Source organism: Ctenocephalides felis, unplaced genomic scaffold (assembly GCF_003426905.1).
Source record: "Ctenocephalides felis isolate EL2017-DRISC unplaced genomic scaffold, ASM342690v1 CF-g0.4_SCAFFOLD_01886, whole genome shotgun sequence".
Classification (NCBI taxonomy): domain Eukaryota; kingdom Metazoa; phylum Arthropoda; class Insecta; order Siphonaptera; family Pulicidae; genus Ctenocephalides; species Ctenocephalides felis.
Window position 1 is genome coordinate 166082879 of NW_020538040.1, and position 17316 is coordinate 166100194.

The window sequence follows — 17316 nt, forward strand, 5'->3', positions numbered from 1 at the left end:
AACGTATATTTTATCCGTAACCAGTGTGCATTGTACTATGCTAGTCTTGGATAAGCTTTCAGAACCATCTCAATATTGAAAATGAATAATAAAAATATTCCATAAAGCGGTTAAAAGACGAATCGCGATCGTGTTGATAGCGAAACCTATTGTATTGACAACTCTTTGTGTAATTACATGGTAAGTAATTATTCACGACTATCCGTTTAAAGTGTGCACTATGGGTAAACAACTGATTAATAGTATCAGCTTAATAAAACTCATTGTTGGAATATAGAGTATGAAGCAAAAAATAAATTACAAAAATTACGTTGGGAAATTTCCACTTTTTGTATAATGAAATATGTATGGAATCCAAGTCTTGTCTTGCGGAAGAATCTGATGAAATTGGTGCTTCGAAAAGTAGTACTGAAAAAGTGTAGAATATTCGTTTTGCTTATTCCCTAAATGGGTACTATCTAATTTTGTTTTATTTTTACAATCGTACCGTAGTCGTGCACTGATTTTTTTACAAACCAAGTCTTGTTTTGTAGAAAAATCTGATAAAATGGACACCAAGGAAGACTGTGGAGTGTTTCGAAAAATCTAAATATCTAAGTAGAGGACTGGGTATGGTTGGCAAAACACACAACCAAGCTCCAACAATTTTTGCAGAGTTACCAAAGATACGTGATGTCGATAGTGGGATAAATTATAGTCTCGATTGTTCAATTTTGTTAGTAGATATCAGAATTGGTCGTGCGGTTGCTAATAACAGTTCAAACTAGTCAATCTCTTTTAATTCAACATCAGTTGGAAGACCAGTGCGTTTTTGTTTAAGTGAAAAATCACCAGAACAAAGCTAAAAATGCTGTAAAGCGGAGGCCAATAAAAAAAAAGTCAATTCACTTAAAATTTAAATTTAGCTCTAATAATATTATAATATAATATGCAAGAAAAATGTAATGTCTACATTATTATTGCTAAACAGCAGCTGATATGTGCCAGAAATTAAATTAATATTAGATACAGTCAACAGTATATGTTGGCAGATGAAATTTTATAATTAAGCTTAATAAATTACGCAATAAGTAAGTCGAAAATTGCATATACATTATTTTTTTAAACTTATGCATATCGCAACTTGGTTTGCTTTACTGAATTATTTAACCCGGCCAACAAATATTTCTATTTATTAAAAAAATGATGTAGAATTGTGTTTCATGTGTCAAAAGTACATTTGTTTGGCATTGAATGTGTAATATTTAGCAAGTTGATCTTAGATTGAAGAGTGCTCATATATACTGAACTTTACAAATGATTTCATCTAAGATTTGAACATAATCAATAATGTTTTTTAAATTATTAGCAATATAAACGTACTTTAGAAATTATAATTGCCAAAAAGCAACTAATATATTGAACAAAATTATGAAAATTATAGGCTAAATTATTGAAGCAATTATGTTGTGTGGTAAAATCAAGGGTGATATGTTCTTTTACCGCAGATATCATATTGTTTTTTCTGAATTTCTGAAGACCATAAATAAATCGCAAGGGCAGGACATCTAATAGGCTATTAGAATGTTTAGAATAGAATATTAAGAAATTTGGAACTTTTGAATTGTAGACGTGGGTACAGGACAACGTTAGTCAGGTCATCTAGTATATATATATATATATATATATATATATATATATCATAATCATTAGCTATCCACTGTTGTAATTACCACTAATATGCGTTTCTGATCTTGGCAGTCATCAACAGAAATTACTTCCTCTCAACATGAACATTTACTCATTGGAGCTCTCAGTGCACAAATGCGACTTCGATGAGTTCAAAATTTCAAATGATTGTTAAAAGCATTTTTTCTGGTTCATATAACACAAGCATTTTCGTTATTGGCATGGTGTAAGCGATATAACAATATTCCCGTAAACAGACTCGTGTTAGATTAGATTATGTAGATTTGCTTACATTAGTGTTTGCGCTGCCGCGAATAGTGTACTATGGGGCTCTTAATTTAATTAGTCCTAAAACGGACGAGTGAGGACTCAAATTTTTTGCGCCGTCCGAGGTTGACCGTATTTACGAACATTTAATTTACGTTATATTTACTCAACGCCGTCCCGGCCGGAACCTCTCATATGAAACGTTTATTTAATAATGGTCAATATGAGCTACGGCTTTTATATGAATTAATATCCGCGGCGCGATCCCTAAAGTAAGTGCCTCGGGTTAACTTTGTCCAAAGTCAATACCAAAAGACACACATTAGAATAATACCGACGGGCGCCCGATTGATTAATTATTTGGACTATGGATGGAAACAAAAAGGTACACATTTTGTATGGTAATAGTTAATTTTAGAATTAATAATATGCAATTAATAAAAGCGACTTAACACGTTTGAGGACGTGGATGTTATAGCATTCATTTTCATTATGATGCAAAAATGATATGAATGCTATAGCATTCAAATATCAAAGTCAACTGTTAACTTCCTTTAGGGAAAGTTATTGTAATCGTTCATCCGTTTAGGAGATAAGGAGCTAAACGTGTAAATATCCGATTTGAATGATTCAAAAAACTTTTTGCTTGTGTTGAGGAAACTTTTATTTTAGGGAAAAGAATTTTTTTTAATTTTATAACAATAATTTTTTTTGAATATCGAAAATAATTTGGATTTTAATTTTAATTCTAGCTAAAATTCTAAAGCTCACTTATATACTTCAAATAAATAATTTTAACTTTGCAATTTAACTTATATAATTCTTAGAAAATATGAGATAAGATCCTTCATTTTAACTTGCCTTCAATAAATTATTTTAATCTAAGCTTATATAAATGCCATCGTCTAATTTATAAGCTCTTATATTTTGTCTATAATATACAAATAATGTAAGTTTTATTGGTTATAATAATATATTAATGATGCTATAGCTTTTATCAAATATAACGATTAAAATATGATACTCTGGCAATAGTTTAATCAAATTTTGGATATCACAACCAATTTAAGAGTATAATGACAACTTTTGTACCTTGCTAAAGGAAAATATTTAGTGTCAATATTGGGTAGTTAGACATCTCAAGTTTCCGCTTTAAAAAGCAGAATGAAAGCATTTATTTAATTAGTAACTGTTTTAATATTATTTGAACAGTGATCAAAACTTAAGAATTAATAAACTGTTTTGATGATTTTATTTAACTTATTTTGTCGGTTTTAAATACGACAACTCAAAAAGTTACCCCATCATTAGTAATAGTGATGAATTTTTTTTATTCATGCAGCAATGCTGAGTAAGGCATTAGTTTCACTTCATAACATATTGCTATTTATATTTCTGATTGTAAGTGAAATTCTATATCACTACTGCTTGACATCAGGCTATTCAAGGTGGTTATCGAACCAGGAACCTTCGAATCAAATAGTTGATTCAATTCCAAAATTACAAGGATTGGTCGAAACAGTCCCAAATTTTTATTTTGTTTCCCGAATTTTTCTAGAAGAAATGTTTGTCTCAAATTCAATTGTACAAAATTGAATAAATTGATTGAAAGCGAGAAAGATCAATATTCAAAAAAATATAACAAAATGCCTGAGTGACTCTGATTAAAATAATTAAATGATTTAAAAAAAAACAATTTCATTTGATATAATTCTTCTTAAATGTCAATAGCATTTTTTTTTGCAAAATTTTATTAGAATAATAAATAAAATCATAAGTGAAGTTCATTGAAATCTAAAATCTTAAATTCAACAAAAAACATCAAATATATATTGATAAATGGAAAAACATTCTTTCGCACTATAGTTACACGTATGGGTAAAAAAGTTTATTGGAATTAAATCAGTAGCTTATTCTCATAAAATCAATGTAAATATTTAACAATTGTCAATATCATATTTATACCTCGTTTTGATTTATTTTTAATTTCGAACAAATGTTATTAGATGTAAAAGCATGACATAGTTTACATTTTGATCCAAACTGTTTTCAAACTATTGATTAATATTAAATTATAATTTTCTCTTATTTTTGGTTGCGAGGAAATACGTATAGAATTGTTCTAGAATATGTATTGCTATTATTTCAACTCAATGTTATTCATAAAAACTCAATTTACGGATATTATTCAATTAGCCAGTTATTATATGCATTAATGAATCATTTGTTCGGAATATCTGTGCATCGTATTTGTTTATATAAATAATTTTTGGTGTTTAAAATGATATTTAACAAATAATATTATATTAAACATGAAATATATTTAATTATATACGATATACATTGATATTAATATATTTCTCTTAGTTTTTGTACAGGTGCATAATTTATAAACTTTTTCTGTGAACAATTCTCACACATATATAAAAAAATTTGAACTTATTTTGTGACGATTTTAAATAATGAATAGGTGAAATTTAGTTCTATTAAAATTTAATTTACCATAGTTTTGATACGCGAATATGTACATATTGTGAATACGACTTTTCAGGTTGTTTGATTACCTACCCTTTGCATCAGCAATAAATTCGTAATGAATTAAACCCTATTGTAGTTCAGTCTAATTTAGCATCAAAAGTTTTCATATTTATGCCATTCACTATTTAAATGAAATGCTTGAAAATTTTAATATTCGCTACTGGCGTATTTATTGAAAAAAATGTACATCTGGCCTCTGGTCCGATTTTAATTTCAGTCACAGTTTTCTACAATAATAGCATATTCGCTTCCACTTTGATAATTCCGAAATTGGAAATTTGTGTATGCGAATTCAAATGCACTTTTGTAATATTCATTAATATTGTCTATTTACTACCAAAATATTAACTTTCCTAGAAATAAACTAATAAAATTGTTAAAAAAAATGAATAAAGTTGTACTGCATTTCAGACTTCTTGATCAACTTGATCTTACAAAAAAAATTAGTGGTGTATGGCATCGTGCATTAAGGCAAATTGCTGAAACTTCCCGTACCGTAACGAAATGTTCTAAAAATAATAAATGTTTTTAAATAGATTATTATTTGGAACCATTCAAATCGTTTGATCCGTGCGCCTGAAAACGCGGACGAAAATTGCAAACACACACACAGCAATTTTTTCTGAGGTATGCCAAAATGTTCAAAAACCTCTGAAACGTGAAGATATGCAAAAATTTTCATTTTTGATTTTCGGCCCATTACTAAAACTTGCCTTACGGGAAGTTAATTATTGCTATAAAATAGCTTGAAATTGAAAATGCAATGTGAGATATTTTTACCTATGACACACTTTTGAATGAAAAAATAATACAGACAAGTTCTGTTTCACACACTAGCGTTGAAATGACTATTGTCCTTCGTTCAAGTAAATGTAATTACTTTTAGTCAAAAGTAAATTATTCTAGGTTTACAAACTTAACACAAGTGAGTTAACGAGTCATCTTCCTCTGGAACTAAGTTTTGTATAATGCTATGTCAGCAAAATTACGAATTCGTATTTAAGATATTTCATTTTATACATGTAATGAAAATGTAATTAGATTGAATAATAATGAATAATATTTATGGTAACACTCGTATATATGTTATATATAGAGAGATGTTATTACAGTAACGAATAATAATTGAATTATATTTCAGCTCTCGTGCAAAGTTTGATCGAACGAATATTATATGATGAAACTCAGTCTTCGTACTATTAATGGTGTAGTAAAGTTTCATATAATGTTGCTTGAATGCTATTAAAATATATACGTTCCAATCAAATTCTGTGATAAATTAAAATTAAAGGACTGAATTAAACGATTTTCTATATATTGCAGCATCGTATCAGAAATTACTGGTGCATGGCATTGCCAATTAAGGCTCTATGTTTTATAAACAAGTACTAGATAAATAGAATTAGTAAGTAATAAATTAGAGTGTTAGTCTGGGGAATTTGGAATACAGCATATAGCAGTTACTAAAAAATATCATCTATCGCTATTTTCATTACTTAACACGATAATATCAGCAGAATTTTCACATTAGCCATGATAACTGTATTAGATTATTTAGTTAAAATGCATGAAGAAAATTTAATGTATCAAAAAAAAAAAAATTTTTTTCCAAAATTCCTGAAAAACACTATATTTCATGTCGCACATATATTAGACATATATGTCTGACATGGCTAATATGACACTTTTTAGCGTCAAACACAATAAATTAAATGTAAGTATCAGTTGCAAAGAAAATAACTCATGTTATTATTTTTATTTATTTCAAGTGAGATGAATACATCAATTTTTTGAGAGTCATTATATATAATGAAATAATAAACCATACACCACTAGGTTTCAATTTTTTTTCTAAAAATTTGTATATAAAAAAAAATTCAGAATTTAATTTTAAATCTAGTTAAAGTTAAAGAGCTCACTTATATACTGTAAATGAAAAATTTTAGCTTTGTAATTCAGTTTAATCCAATTAATCTAATTGATTTGATAACATTTAATATTTCTTGAACATTTCATTACAGTACGGGAAGTACCTGCAATTTGCAATAAAAAAAAAGTTCAAGGATGACTAACCCTTTCCTAAAACTAAAAAATAGATGTTATCCAGTTATTATTATGAAACAACATAATTTTCAATTAAAATCAATAGAGTTGATTTCAAACTTTAAAAAATAAAAATTATTTCATTATTAAAATGACTACTACGAATCAGAAGTTTGTGGTAGGAAGGATATTATGAAAAATAAAACAATTAATGGTCAAAGAAAGAAATAATTAAGAATGATCAACTCTTGCCACTTAGAAGTATGAAATAGATGTTGAGCAATTCTCAGTCATAATGAACGTGATTACAAAATTTCATAAAAATCGGTTAAGCCGTTTTGGAGGAGTACGGTTACTAACATTGTGACATGGAAATTTTTTATACGAACATACATTCATTGAATACATTTTTTGAACGAACAAACTTTTGACCTTTTATGAAAACCTTTTAATTTTCTTTTATATATTCCAAGTTTTGTACATAAAAATATTTGCGTTTAGTATCTATTTATAATCATGAATTGAAAGCAAATATTTACTTTTGATTGATGATATGTAAATATATAACTGTTACTTTTTTATAAGTTCACAAAAATGAAGATATTTTTAAAATATCAAATTATGAAGGAAACGTAAAAAGTGTACGTTATGAATTAAAACATTGGTATTAAAAATATAGCCCATATGAAATGACAAACATATTACATAAATTGGTATATATTATTGTCCACCTCTGCTATAATTTAATTAATAATTTAATATAACGTTGGATTACTAAAATTATAAGATCTAGTATGTAACAAATTGCGCTCTGTCTAAAAGACAATATTAAGAGCCAAAACTTTCGGAGCATTGTTTTTCATCAATTTGGAACCATTTGAGCCATTGGGAGCAAGGTAATTCGAAAATGTCCATATTAACAACCATGTATATATATATATATATATATATATATATATATCTATTATATTGATGATCGTTCGTATTGAATAGTATATTAAAAATGTTTCCGTGGATATAGTTCTTTTATCCGAGTGTTACAATTCATTGTTTGCTCGCGAAACCAGCACCACCTACTATTGACAAAGGTGAAAGGGATAAGTTTGCAGAAAATGATAAAAAGAAGTATACTGCAGACAATCTTATAATATGCCGTTTATGGGAAAATGTGTGAAAACGCACAAAGGTACCTACGAAGCGTAGCGAATGTACATCAGTGAATATGATATAACTTTAATAGTTGTAGAGCTTTGAGGACAGTAGTTTTAGTATGTATTCGTTTGTTTTATCAAAATTGATGTTACAAATGTGTTCCCAAAAAAATGCTCATTTTTGTTCTATTCTACCACCTTATGAAAAATGTTTGTAGTATTATCCAATCTTCCCAAAATGTCCTAGAAATGTGTTCCAAAAAATCTGCCAGCTATTGGCCTATATCTAAATGCTTATATTCGTTGTTTTGAAAATTCTACCATCAACTCAAAATAGTATTAGTATCCTGATATAAATGATTCATGGCACTGTCGAATTTTGTGTCTTAGAAACATGTTGTGTCTACATCTATATCCTCCTATACGATGTTTTTAAAATTTTACAATCTGCTAGACTACATAACTATTTGTAATTCTATAAAAAATAACTGTAGCACTATCAAATATTCTCATACTGTTTTATTATTATAAATGTGTTCAAAAAACAAATCTGCTTGCTTTTGGTCTCTTCCTAAATACCAATATGATGTTTTGAAATTCTACAGTTTTTCAGATTTGATCTAGCAGTTTAAGAACAATATTTGTAGTCCTATCGAATATTTTGACGCTGCCTAAGATATGAGTTCCAAAAAATTTGCCAGTTTGGTCTATATCTAACTGCTCCCATACGTTGTTTTAAAAATTTTACAATATTTACAAAAGAACATTCAAAGCTTTAGAAAAGTATTTGTAACACTATCGAATCTTCTTATACTTTACAATGTGTTCTAAATTCTGTCCCAATGTTTTGGAAATAATACAGTCTACTCAAACGAGTTTTTGCAGCCTTATAAAAAATATTTGCAGCACTTTCAAAGCTTCTCCTGATATCTTAGAAATGTGTTCCAAAAATCATCCAGTTTTTGGTCTAGTCTAAATGCTACTTGATGTTTTTTTGAGAATTCTACAGTATTTGTAGACTTATAAAATATGTTTGTAGCAATATCGAACAATCTCATACTGTCTAGAAACCTGTCTTGGAACAAAACTTGTCTTGAAACAAAAAAATACAGCTTTTAGTCTATGTTTAAATCATAAAAAATATATATAGTACAATCGTGCAATGTTTAAACATACTTAATAACGTGTTCCAAAAAAAGTTCCAAATGCTTCTATCCATTGTTTTGAAAATACCACCATCTACTGAGAAGAGTATTTGTACTCTCATAAAAATATTCGTGGCACTGTCGAATTTTGTGTCTTAGAAAGGTGTTTTAAAAAAAATCTGATAGCTTTTGGTTAATATCCAAATGCTTCTATACGTTGTTTTGAAAGTTTTACTATATACTGAGAAGAGTATTTGTTGCTTCATAAAGATATTCATAGCGCTGTCGAATTTTGTGTCTTAGAAACGTGCTCCAAATAAATCTGCTAACTTTTGGTCTATATATAAACGCTTCTGTACGTTGTTTTGAAGAGTACTTGTATTCTGGAAGTCTTAAAAACCTGTTCCAAAAAATATGCTAGCTTTTGGTCTATATCTAAATGCTTCCATACGATGTTCCAAAAGTTTACAATCTTATGAAATATATTTGCAGTACTATCCAACCTTGTCATATATATTTTTTTGGTTTATTTTTCATAGCAAACTATACACAGTACATTCAGCTACATATTATTACAGGTATATATTATTTGACAGCGTGAGAAGGAACGCTATCCTGCGATAGCACCTTCTTAGATATTATGCGATATGTTGTAGTAAATCATTGCAAATTCTTTTTTTGAGACGCTTTGGCGGTAAAAGCTTGAGCAGGTTATACGCTAAATGGTTTGGATGACGACTTAGACGAGCTTTGTATCTACAGCAGTAATGACTAATTTCTTCTTCTATGGTTGGAATTCTGAGATCTTGATGTATCAACCAATAGGAAACATATTTTGTAGCGTTCACGATTTCTTTGAAAATTTTATTTTGGAGCCTTTGTAGAATAGTTATGTTCGATTTACTGGCCGCACCCCATAGTTGTAGGCCGTAGGACCATATTGGTTTAATAATTGTCTTGTATATTAGGAGTCAATTATCTTGCCATATTGTCTTAGAAATGTGTTTCAAAATAATATGCCAGCTATTGGTCTTCTGAAAATTCCACGATCTACTGAGAAAACTATTTGTAGATTCATAAAAATATTCGTAATACTGTCGAATTTTGTGTCTTAGAAACGTGTTCCAAAAAAAATCTTCTAGCTTTTGGTCTATATTCCCTGTGTCGTGCACACGGTCGGACTATCCTCCTATCCGCCTCTATTCAAACACCATTCATAGTCAAATATTATAGCGTTCGGGGTAAGCGAAGCACACGAGTCACCGAGCGCAACACATCGATTCTCCGCGCCAGCGACGCCAAGGATATAAAATAGGATTTAGCTACAAATAAATATGTGTTATTCGCGGGATATACGTTGCAGTTCGAGATCACGCGATGGATTATGTGCCGCTTTGCGGGTTCGACAGTGATCTCTTTTTGCCACCGGCGAAAATTCCAGTAATCGCCGAGTTGATCCCCGAGTCATTATGCAATGCCGGAGTGCATATTTAGATCTTTCAGGTTTATTCGGTTTTAATCCGGAATACCGTCATTGTTCAACAACTTTTTGGTTCAAGTTCAGCTCATAGATAAAAAGATTTTTAGTAAACGATATTAATAGAGTTTCTGTTATTGCTATTTTATATAGTATTTAACCACATACATTACTTTTAAATTGAGTTTTATATACCTAGTTTTAATTTCACATTTGAGCAGCCTGTAGTCAAGCAGTAGTGACAACGAATTTTACTTGGAAGTATAGATAGCAATATATGTATTTGCAAGTGAAAAGTGCCCTGATCCGGCATTGCTGCTTCAACAAAAATGCTCCCTGTGACAGAAATTGTCATAATAAAATTTATCGCACAGAGATGAGACAACGGTTTGGGTTGCCATGTTGCTGTAAAACTGAAGAAGTATTAATTCCAATCAGTAGAACAGCTTTTAGGACTTTTCAGTTCGGATTGCTGTACAAAATATCGAAAAAAATCACATGCTTTTTATATCCTAAAAAATTAATATTCAGCAACTTATTAGCCTTCTGAAGTCTCGGAGATGAATAAAATCATTACAACGATCTTATAAGGCCGGTTTTGATCGCTGTTCAATTAAAAGTCCAAAATAATCTATTGCATTATTTGAATTAAGTGAGTAGTAACGTGCTAAATGTAGTCCAGTAAATAAATCTAGGCCATTTTAAAATAATGTTTTAATACACAGACTATTATGGCCTGTTGTTTTGTGACTTTTCGAAATCACATAACTCATTAACACCAAAAAAAAAAATTATTTAAACAGTTTTTTTTTGTTTTTTTTTTGTATATAAAGGCTTAAGAACATTCATTTTTTATTACCGTATTTTTTATGTAAAACATAAATTCGGCTCATAGAGAGTTATTAAGGATTCGCGTTGATTAGATTTGCACGACAATCTGTCAAGCCGTTATTATTTATTTAATTCTAATATTTTCACATACTTGTACCTATTTTTTTATTGTATATATATTATATATATATATATATATATAATGAAATTATAAAATAATAAATGTGATTAACATTTTTTTTTGTTACAGGTGAGTGTTTCTATCATTTCTATTGATGGATTATGAAAAATTGGACAATTGTACTCGCATGAACTAGGTTTGATTTATATATTTTTTTAAGTGATTCCCTTTTGTTATATAACTTTTTTTATAACTTTCAAATCAATAATTGCATTTATTGCAAAATTTATTGACCTACAAGCATTTCATTAACCAGCCGACTGTGATTGACAAATACTACTCATGAAGAAGTGGCAGAGTATACTCGCCATTCGTATAAATCAGTAACCATTGAAACTGCAATTTTTTTTGAAAAAAAACTTTCTCAATTTCCTAGATATTCAGAATATTTGATACTATGCCGGTGCAAAATAAAAAGTTCTAAGTTGCACTTTACTTCAAAATATCATTTTTCTTCGATTCGGATAATACAAAACTGTGCGATTGGTCCAGACGAACCGGATAATTAATGAGTGAATATTTGGACCATAAACAGATTGACACGGACATTTTTCGATAAAATGGATATTACATGATTAGACCTTGAAACTTGAAACCATATAGCTATAAAATTAGACTATACATTTGTTTGCATTAGCATACTTACTCTGTTTTACTGTGTCGTTTATTATTTTTATCTTTATATCAGAAATTATTGAAGTTTTATTTGGAAGGGTTAGTTTTGTTTGGAAATATCACTGCTGCATGATATCAGGTTGCACTGAGTATTATAACTTCATACTATCAAGTTTTGTTCTATATGCGTATTCATTTATGTATACCCACAATATTATAATCATGGCTGTGGTATATCAAAATTTGTCATATTACTATTAGATTTTGTGGTGAATGATAATATTGCTTTGCTATCAGAATGATATAAATTGAGACTTTGATGTGAATCTTGTCGAAAAGTGGAATCATATACAATTATACAATAAAAGAGGAACAAAGTAAGAAATAAACCTTGAATGAAAATGATTTCCAGCTGAGTTTTTTTAACGGTTTTACAAGTATAATTTTTTTGGCAAGTTAAGGGAGATCCCTCTGCGCGGTTACCAATTGTTTTCATCATAGTATTAGATTTTGTTGTGGATGACGTCGCCTTACTTCCAGGATGATATAAATTGACACTTTGATGTAAACCTAGCCCAAAAGTAAAATCATATACAATTATACAATAAAAGAGGAGCGAAGTAAGAAATAAACCTTGAATGTGAATGGTTTCCAGCTGAGTTTTTCTAACGCTTTTCTAAGTATAATTTTTTTGGTGAGTTGAATGGGATTCCTGAGCGCGGTTACGCGTAATTGGTTTCGCCGGGACAGCGTCTGCATTAAAATTCCGACATTATGCATAATTCCTCCGATCTCTTCGACCGACTTCTGCTTAGCTTAGCACGAGCCAGGAGAGGTGCATCGATTGCTTGCCATTCGCACTTGAGAATTTCATGGAAATTTAGATCGCGTCATTTCACAGCGTATGAATCTGAAAAAGGAGAATCGACTTTCAATCTGCCTCATTAATATGTTATCGGACTTGGCATAAACATTCATGGGTTGCGATAGTAAGATACATTGAAAATCATTAAGAAAGGAGAATTTTGGTTAATGTGAAATTTGATGATTTTGCCTGCTATTGTACTAAGTCAATATAACTTCTGAAAACTACATTAGCAGTAATCAGAACTCAATAGTCATAATTGCTTGCTGTGTTGTGACGACTTTTCAATAACTATGCTTCCAAAAGCAACTTAACTGTTGGCCTGCCTATCTTTTTTTAATGTTCTTTTTATTAAAATAACTCTTATATATTTTATTGAATGCGACAATGCCAGAGAAGTGCTACTTTTACTTGTAAATATATTCTTATCAGTAGTTTCTAGTAAAAACCAATGTCACTCCTGCTTGATACCAAGCTGTCCGAGACTACTGTCAAACCTAATACTTTCGAAGCAAAAGCAGCTCTAATCCAAGCCCTACAACAAGAAATATGCTATTTCACTTTTAACCTTTTAAATATTTTGTTTGTATGTAGTTGCACTTGGTTAAGGTTAAATTCGTACTTGGTCAAGGTTAACAAAGACAAATTATTTTTTTAATTATATTGGTATTATAACAGAACTCAACGTCAAGCCCATCCGGGGTGTAGTATTGATCGTAACTAACATGAAAAAAATTAGAAAAAAATTATTTCACGTGGTTTGAAAATTATGAGCTTTCAAGTGCAACTAGAGCTTTATGTGACCTTTTCTCAGTTATTGTGGTTATTGTTTTATTAATGTTGTTCATTTAAATTTTGGATCTGTAACAATAAATGGCATTTCTAGGACCACAGACAAAAATAATGATTTTTTTTTGTTCCAATTTTGAAGAATTAAAAATTTTTGTTTAACTATGAAGCTTAAATTTTCAAAATTAATCTACTTTGAGAAGCCCTTCTCTAAAAAAAAATTACTGATGTATGTTGATAAGTTGAAAAGCTGCGTATTTAATGAGGATTGTAAAATGGTATAATACTTTATAGTTATAGTTAGTTATAGTCATAAAAAAATCGTGTGAATGTAATTAATAAAAATTAACCATCACAACCAAAATATGGTCATAGTTTCAACAAAGCTCTAGGTTGCGTTTAAAAGCTCATAATTTTCGATCTATCGAATAACATTTTTTTATAATTTTTCTTTTCATGACAGTTACGATAAGTACTATTATCTCGTTTTGGCTTGAAGTTGAATTCTAGAACACTCTGTATACTTGATCTGTATTCATACGAATAAGTACATTTTTGCATATATAAAATTAATGCATACATACATTTGTAGAAATAGATATATTTCTATTTGCCAATTTGTTATTATGTACAGATACGTATATATATATATATATATATATATATATATATATATATATATATATAACATGCGAATATGCACAAGTTGGAATTCATATACCTAAGTAATGCAAATTTTGTTCGAAAGCATAGTCTTAACAAGATTAACAGCATAGTAAACTGTATATAATTGTACAAGTCTGGTTGTATTCCCATAGCTACTCTATAATATTTGTTTTTTTACTGAAGTTTTATTTCATTTAGAAACGAGAGCAGAGTTTGTTGGCATGAGTTTAAATTTTTAACTTCCCGTAGGGTAAGTTATAGTAATCGCAAAAAAATCGAAAATGAAAATTTTTATATATCTTTACGTTTCAGAGGTTTCTGAATATTTTGGCATACCTTAGAAAAAATGGATGTATGTGTGTGTGTGTGTGTGTGTGTGTGTGTGTGTGTGTGTGTGTGTGTGTGCGTGTGTGTATGTATGTGCGGATACAAATTTTCGTCGACGATTTCGGGAACACGGATCAACCGATTTGAATAATTCAAAAAACATTCGATTCGTATTGATAAGGAGACGTGCTGATTAGTTTTTGGCAAAGGCAGGTCTAGCCGTTCCGGAGATACGGGGCAAAAAGTGCCGAAAACGGTAACTCAGTTTTTAAGAGAACGGAGCGTCCGATTTTAATAATTCAAAAAACATTTTACTTGTATTGACAAGATAAAGAATTGATCAAATTTTCATAAAGGCAGGTCTAGCGGTTTCGGAGATATAACGAAAAAAGTAGAAAAAAATGCCATTTGGCGGTCAAAAATGATCATTAGACATATGCACATCAAATTTTCAGATATTTTATAGAGATTTTAACAATAAGTATAAATTTTGTTTATTTTCCTATGGGTTCCGTATCAATGTTTACCCGTTAGACAGCAACGCCGCGCTTACGCGCTTTATATTTCGTCTCTATGCAGTTAAAGCAGTACGATTGCTCTGAAAAACAAGTTCAGATCTTCCAAAATATGTCAAAATAAAGAAAACATTTTTCTTAAAAAAAAATTAAAATTAAAAAAAAATTTTTTTAAAAAAAAATTTTTTTTTAAAAAATTTTTTTTCAAAAAAAAGTAATTTTTTTGTCCAATTTATAGTTTCTCAAAAATCTTATTTTTTCGAAGTAAATTTTTTTCAATTTTTTAATTTTAATCATTTTTAAAAAAAATAATAATTTTTGGTACGGGAAGTTCCAGCAATTTGCCTTAAGGCACGATGCCCTAATTGCCTTAAGACAGAATTCCACTTACAGCTAGTTTATTTCTGTCATAGTGAAACTCGGAATGTAATCTGCTGTTGTCCATCGCATGTCGTTTGCGTTAAGTTCTAGTGTACCTTGGATCCAGCACTAACCCCAGGCTAAAAAATCAATAGCTATTTTATACAGTATAACATGTGCATCAGCAGCTTTGTATGCAGTTTTCTAGTTAGTGTCTGTTGCCAGTTCAATTTTAAAACTTACCTCGGGCTCACCTTGCTCTCACTGGGGAGATCTCCTTGTGTAGCGCTCGTCGTTACGGATGCTCAGCGAAGCTTGCATTAATAAATAGTAAATCTTATGGAATCATAACCGATTTAACAGAATTGTGTAATCCGCCATAACACTTTGTTTGTATATCTCCCGTGCTACGGGCGTACGCTGCGGTGTCGTTTAGTTTTGTTTAGAGTCGACATTCCCACGAGTCGCCTGTATGCGCGGGCACGTATAATAACGATGTCGCGAGCGCTGAACATACCCGAGTATAAAAGATTTTCAAGCTCCGATGTATTTACACTGCGGTGCGTATTTATTTTTTGCACTGCGAAATTGTTGAAATGAAATTTACCGTTCTCAATTTTGCACCATAAAACCGGACCGAGTCACGACGTTCGCTGCGGGTTAACTAATTGAACCCGCGGGATTTCAAGTGGGTTGTTTTGTTTCAGATTTAATGGCTACTAGTTAACTCTTAATTGCTTGATCGCCACTGAAGCTTTTCTAGTTAAACACCAATATCAATCGTATTTGATAATTATATTACTTGTGTTTAAGACGATTCCGCTTCGAAGGTGGCTTTCTAAAATTTGGTATATAACTTTTACGTTTACCTTTACTTTCATCTTTACGTTTACCTTTTCCTTTACCTTCACTTTCACCTTTACATTTTGTTGGAGAAGAAGAAGAAGAAGGAGAAAGAGAAGAAGAAAAAGAACGAGAAGAAGAAGAAAAACAACGTGAAGGAAAAGAAGAAAAACAAAGTGAAGGAAAAGAAGAAGAACAGGAAGGAGAAGAAGAGGAAGAAAAAAAACGAGAGAGAGAAGGGGAAAACGAGGAAGAAGAAGATGAAGAAGATGATGAAGTTAAAGATGAAGCTGAAGATGAAGAAGATGAAGATGAAGATCAAGAAGAAGATGATGAAGATGAAGATTTTTTTCTCATAGCCACCGTTTTAAAGATAAATATATTACTTTGAAAAGAAAGTTCAAACGCCACTTACGAGGTAGTGTGTTTAGCGCGTTTTTACGTGGTTTTCCCAGTAGGCCTATTTAACGGGTCTATTGTAATTTTGCTTGTTTCAGAACTATTGCAGAGTTTTCCTGATTCTCCTTCTTACTCTTTACTTTGTCTTTCATCTTTATCTGGTCCTTCATCTTCACCTGGTCCTTTAATTTTACCTGTTTCTTCATCTTTGCCTGTCCTTTACCTTCACCTGATACTTTACCTTTACCTTTACCTGGTCCTTCACCTTTACCTTGCTCTTCATATAAGAGTTTTATTTCTAATTTGAATATTAACCTCTTACACGGGTTACCTACCGGCGTACATCTTGTAAACGTAAAATTATACAGTAAAAATTCAAAACAATGTAAAGAATCGCAAAGAAATTAGTTTTATATAAATTTGTGAAGATTGAAAAACACATAAATACAAAAAAAAATTTTTTTTTATTTTCTGCAGTATGGTAAAGTTGAAAGCAATTATCAAAATGCAAAATAGGTTGATTTCTATGTTATAGTTACTTAACATCGTAAAAGTTTTGTTACGAATGAAAAAGTAGAATATTTTTATATGTCACGATTTCTTATATGATGATTTTGATTTACGAATTTCCATGGG

The 17316-nt window shown here is 30.1% G+C and overlaps 1 protein-coding gene across 1 annotated transcript in view; it reads left to right on the top strand.

The window, feature by feature from the left end:
- The window catches only part of LOC113376196 (glutamic acid-rich protein-like), a 33404-nt gene extending 16732 nt beyond the window's left edge, over positions 1-16672 (top strand). Inside the window, exon 2 of the mRNA XM_026616112.1 lies at positions 16374-16672. Coding sequence (XP_026471897.1) covers positions 16374-16672 — 299 coding nt within the window. The remainder of the gene's footprint in view (positions 1-16373) is intronic.
- The last annotated feature ends 644 nt before the right edge of the window (positions 16673-17316 follow it).